At 41.2% G+C, this 5,826-nt stretch overlaps 1 protein-coding gene across 1 annotated transcript; it reads right to left on the reverse strand.

Annotated features, from left to right (window-relative positions):
- Positions 1-4,010: 4,010 nt before the first annotated feature.
- LOC9651665 (flavonoid 3'-monooxygenase) lies at positions 4,011-5,727 on the reverse strand. Its single transcript, XM_002968940.2, has 2 exons — positions 4,815-5,727; positions 4,011-4,742 (listed from the first exon to the last, which is right to left on the reverse strand). The coding sequence occupies exons 1-2, from the start codon at positions 5,670-5,672 to the stop codon at positions 4,113-4,115; spliced, it is 1,488 nt and encodes a 495-aa protein (XP_002968986.2). The 5' UTR covers positions 5,673-5,727; the 3' UTR covers positions 4,011-4,112.
- Between the last annotated feature and the right edge of the window lie 99 nt (positions 5,728-5,826).

Below are 5,826 nucleotides of genomic sequence, written 5' to 3' on the forward strand. Positions count from 1 at the left end.
AAGCGTTCGTCTCCCAGACCCTGGGGGGTTTGGTGAGCTCCAAAAGTATAGTAGGGGGAGGACTGCAGTGGAGCCAGTTTGGCCAGGAAAGGCCAATTTGGCCAAGGAAGGCCGGACCCAGTGTTGGGTGATGAGCTGCCCACTGGGAAGTCCAAGACTAGAGTGAACACGGACCTACAAGTGGGGTAGCTTGGTGAAGTGTTCAAGAGCCGGCTCTAGTTCCCCCGGGAGATCGACTGGCCGATGCTCCTAGTCCAAGTGTGGGTGGCACTACCTACTTGGATACCTGGTGTGGCTCAACGGAACCCGCTCTAAGCCCATGGCTAGAGCACCCAAGGGCAGAAGGCGAGGAGAGTACCCAGGTGGCTCGCGTAAGGCCACGGTGTTCCGAAATGTTGTCCCAAAGGCCCAGACTGTAGAAAGGAAGAGGAGCAGTCCTCTGGGGTAGTGACCAAGGACACAGTCGTGTGGTGAGCAAGTCCCAAAGGACTGTGGGACTCAGTGGTCGGGCCTGTGGGTCTCGATCCAGTGGCAGTGTTGGCAAACACGACCAGGGGCAGAAAGGGACTTAGTGGGGATTGACAGAGGGATATTGGGGAAGGCTATTCCCCTTGTCGGTGGGCATCCTAAGGATGCTAAGGAGTGGATCTGAGATGACCACTCACGGATGGTTTGCCTAGTCTTGGAGAGCCAAGACTGTGATGCAAGTGGTATTGGACTACCAGTGTGGCAAAGGTGATTGGGCATGGCCTTAGCATAACGGGCTGCTATGTCGGTGGTACCTTTGAGTGTCGGTCATGGGATCGAACACGTGGAGCACTTGGACCAAGTGCAAATGTTGAGTGGCATGGATGCCATTCTCGGGGCTAGCAAGTCCCAAGTCCTGGATTAGACTTATAGAGGTTGTGAATGAGACTCCTCCAAGTGGTCAGAGGTGTGGTTAAGTGACTAAAGTAGAATGGGAAATTTAGTCGCTTACAGTGGTGTTAGACTGTCGGTGTGACCAAGGTGAATGGGTATGGCTTTAGTGTAACAGGCTGATATGTTGGTGGTACCTTGGGGTGTCGACCATAGGGTTAGACACATGAAGCACTTGGACCAAGTGCAAAAGTTGAGTGGCGTGGATGCCATGCTCAGGGATACCAAACCCCAAGTCTGGAATAGGACTTGTGGAAGTTGTGAGTGAGACTCCTCCAAGTGGTTGAAGGTGTGGTTAAGTGACTAAAGTAAAATGGAAAATTTAGTCACTTATAACTTGGACTTCATATCATCCCCTCTTCTTGGAAGGATGGAAGGCAATTAAGGTTCCTTAGTTGAAAAATTAAGATCTAGAGGAATATAAAAAAGAAGCATTGGTGGATTTGTAAGTGGTATCAGTTGTTTTTTATCTCTTTATACGAAGTGTTTCAATTGCTACACATACAAAATTTCTAAAGAATCAGCCTATTGAATATTATGTCAAACCTTATAAACTTGCAGTTCAATTTGGCTCCACACAAAGCAAGAGGCTTTTAAAACAAATGCTAAATTGCATAATTGACTTAGATAGCCCTTAATAAAGATGACGCAATTGTTGGAAGGCATCATCATAACTATCAACATGTCCAAATATGCACTTGAAGGCGGGAGAATACTCTAATCCACACAAGTGGCTACGTTGAAACCATTGAACCACTATAACATTATCCCTTAGAGGGAAACTCCTGCAAATCCCAATTATCATCTTAAGAATTATAGGTGGCAGTCACTGTAAAGTGATCGAACCAATGGTACATATCATCCTTAGGATTCCTATTAAAGAACTCTGGCTATTGAAGAACTGCAATTACATAGCATTGAACAACTGCACCAACTACTACTCTAGAGTCAAAGGAGGAGGAGACTGCTACTCTACAATGAAGATGAATGAAAAGGAAAAAGGAAAAAAGAAAAAATTGAAAAAGTTACAAAGAAAATGAGATTTAAACAATGGAAAAGTAAATTTAAACTAAAATCCCAAATCTAAGCACTCCTTATGGATAATCAAAATTTCCCCTCATCTCCACCAATTTGAGTGCATGCAATAGCCCAAAAACTCAAATTTATATATAGGAGTGAATAATCCAAATTGAAACTATCAAAATCCCACTATCCTAATATTAGTATATAGTATTATAGCTATACACTTGGACCTCATATTTATAATTTATAAACTTTTAATATATTTTAGTTGGTTTGACTATCTAATTGTTAATATGTTATAAGATTAATATTGTATTTATAATTTATAATATATTTATAATTATAAACTTCCAATTGATCAACTAGATTAATAAATAATAAGAATTACTATTAAGCAAACCAAGTGTTGCTATGTGAAGCAAACTAGTTTTATTAGTTGCCTAATTAAAAACATTTACAATAAATATAAGTCAATTAAATATAAAACCTCAAATCCACTAGTTGTAATATAAAACTTTATGTGTAGGATCTCTCAAGTTTAGCCCAAGCATATATTAATCACTATTAATTTTTTTATTTTTTTATTAGTAACTTAGCTTCCTCAAAGTCGATTGTTAGCTTTCTTCTTTTGCTAGAGAGCTAGCTTTTGGTGCATTAACTAGTCTCTTTGACTCTTTTTACTTATTATTAATTTATGTTTCTTCCTAGTTAATCAAAAGTTTAAACTTGAGTGTAAGTAGTAAAATGGGATATAGTTGGAACAATAGGATTAATTATAGTGCTTCATCTAAAATTGAGTTAATGATAATTGTAGCATTGTTGTTATCTTACTTGTATATGGCCCAAGTGTTCATAGGCTTTATTTGAAATAATGGAAGAATACTCATCAAATACTAATCCTAAAACTTAGTATCAACAACTTATGGCAATTGTAAAAGTCAATTTAAGTTTGTTAGTAATATTTAATCATAACTATAAAAGAGTTTATATGGTAAAGCACTTTGTGCCCCTTTGACATATGCATACCAAAAAGATAGCATATAACCATTTTAATCTGAATATAGTGAATTCATATACTTTATGATCATCTGTTTGAAAGTTGGAATAAGTCATTCCACCAAACCATGTGAATGATAAACAGTATGAAAGTGTGGTATATCCTTTAACTAACATGAAATGCCTCAATCATAAATATAGGACCATTATAATCCACTCCATTTGATTGAAGAAGAAGTATCTAACAATACTCATAAATGCACTAACAAAAGCATTGACTTTCACCCAATAAGTCAAGTAGTTAAAAACAATAATGATATACTTATTACTAACAATTGACCATGGAAAAGACCTATCAATCAAACATTGCAACCTCAAATAATAGAAAATTATAGTTGACTTCAACCATCTTTCTGTAATATAAAAGAGAATGTAATTATGTACATATTGAATAACATTATGTCACATCTCCCACCTAAGGAAATATATACACAACTTTTTAATCCTATGATGATATTTTATATATCCATCTAGAATAGAAGAGTTATAGTAAATGTGGAGAAAACATAAAATAAAAATTAAAGGCACCATCAGCCATAAATGGTTATTAAGATCAGTCTCTATAAAGTAAAGAAGGTTGTTCTTAAGGCAATATTGAGAATGTAAATGCTAAAATAGCAAGTCATTAACAAATGATTCAGGATTTTCAAACCCAATTTTAAAGCCTTCAAATGTACAATTGAACCTTTTGAGCCTCATGAACATTATTGAGGTATGGTAAATTAAACCAAATATTAACATTAAACCAAATTATTTTTCACGACAAAACTAAGGTAAGCAAAGAGTTTGATTTCTCTTGCCAAGAATGGGCTGTACAAAGAAACAGAAATGTTCTTCAAACTAACATGGTGTTGTGGACTTTGCTCTTGCAAGTGTATTGCCAATCTAGCAAACTTAAGGAGCCAAGCCATGAGTTTGAAACTATGCCGGAACGGACTAAAATCACTGTAAACTCAATGCTCACAGCATGTGCCCGAGCCAGACTCTCGACTTGGTCTTTTGAAACGCCCTTGTGGAAGCGCCTTTGCGAGAATTCCAGCAAGAAATGTCATGGCCTACCTAGACTGCAATCGCTACTTTTAAATCCGCCCACACATAAAACTTTATTACGTTGACTACTCTACGTAATTGATGTAAACCTCTTTTGGAAGCCTTGGAGTGGCCATGGCTTGCAATGGGGTCTTGAGCTGCACAGTAGTGAGGAAAACCTCTTCCATGGACGGCGTTGTTCCAGGCACAAAGCTCCAATTGAAGCCATGGATGAGATTTGCCACGAGCAGCTCCACTGATCGCAATCCCATGCCCATTCCCGGACACTTCCTCCGCCCAGATCCAAACGGGAGGAGCTCAAAGTTTTGGCCTTTGACATCGATGGAGCTCCCTAAGAAGCGCTCCGGGTGGAATTGTGTGGGATTCTCCCACACTGCCGGATCCATTCCAATCGCCCATGCATTCACCAGGAGAGTGGTCCCTTTTGGAACGTGAAAGCCGCCAACGGTTGCTGCTTGCCTTGAGATGCGCGGTATGAGTAAGGCTCCCGGAGGATAGCGTCTGAGTGATTCCTTGAGGACAATCTGGAGGTACTCGAGCTTTTGGAGGTCCGACTCTTGCACCATCCGAGTGCTGCCCACAACCCTGTCGAGCTCCTCGTGGAGCTTGGCCATGACTCGAGGATTGTGCATCACTGCAACCATGAGCCACTCGCTCACGGTGGTGGTGGTATCACTACCAGCAATTAACATCTCCTGGGCATTTGTAGCATAAGAAATACCTGTTAGTCGAGGGCAGCAATCAAGGGGAAGTTTTGCAAAGCTTACCATGAGATTCGCCTTTACGTAAGTCTCCCCTTGTGTCCCTGCTCCAAAGAAGTCGAGCATAATATCGAGGAAGTCCTTGCATTCCCGTGTCGTCTCCTTGTGCTCCTCAACAATCTTTTGCAAGAACTCGTCTTGCTTGGCATGGATTTGCTTGTAGCGAGGAATCTGCCAGTCCAGCCATCGCAAGTACCAGGGCACCAAGTTGCTAACACAGGGATTGATCCCCAGCTCAAGAACATTGCTGTTGAGCTTCTTGAATTCCATGGCATGGGCATCTACGTTTTCATCACCAAAGTACCTCTTGCTCATCAAAATTCGTGATGTGACGTTGAAGGAGAAAACACTGGCCACTTTTCTCACCTCCACAGGTTTGCCATCGCCATGGGCCTTCAAAATCCCCTCCAGCGCACGAGAAAGCTCATCCCTTCTGACCCAAGAGAAGGAGTCGATACACTTGGCCGTGAAGAGCTCCATTGTACACAGCTTGCGGGTGTTTCGCCATAGCTCGCCATAGGGACTGGTTGAAATTCCAGAAAAGTTATAGCTGAAGTGGTCGCCTACAACCAAGTACGGCCTGGAAGCAAAATTTAGATCATGTGTGGTGAAGACCTCTTTGGCAAGCTCCTGGCTAGAGATCACCACCGTTGGGATCATTCCCAGCCTCAAGGAAGTAATAGGGCCATACTTATTGGCTATGTGTTGCAATGCTTTGTGCAGGGGCATTCTTACTAGCAAGTGTAGGTGGCCAATCAGGGGCAATCCCCATGGACCTGGTGGAAGATTAGAGCGAGCTTTCAAGAAGCACAAGACCAACAGAGCAATGAAAGTTGTGGAGCTCACAGCAAGTGCTAGATCCATTTCTGTGGTGCTTGTGTCAATATTTCCCCGACTTTTAAAGCCTAGAAGCCTTGGAATGGTCAGTAGTTGTAGCTTTTACCAGAAGGCTAAAAAGTGACTAACTTTTTCTTCTTTAGAGTGAGGGGGTAGAAGGGACGAATAAGAGTCCAACTCT

This window comes from Selaginella moellendorffii, unplaced genomic scaffold (genome assembly GCF_000143415.4).
Source record: "Selaginella moellendorffii unplaced genomic scaffold, v1.0 SELMOscaffold_11, whole genome shotgun sequence".
Classification (NCBI taxonomy): domain Eukaryota; kingdom Viridiplantae; phylum Streptophyta; class Lycopodiopsida; order Selaginellales; family Selaginellaceae; genus Selaginella; species Selaginella moellendorffii.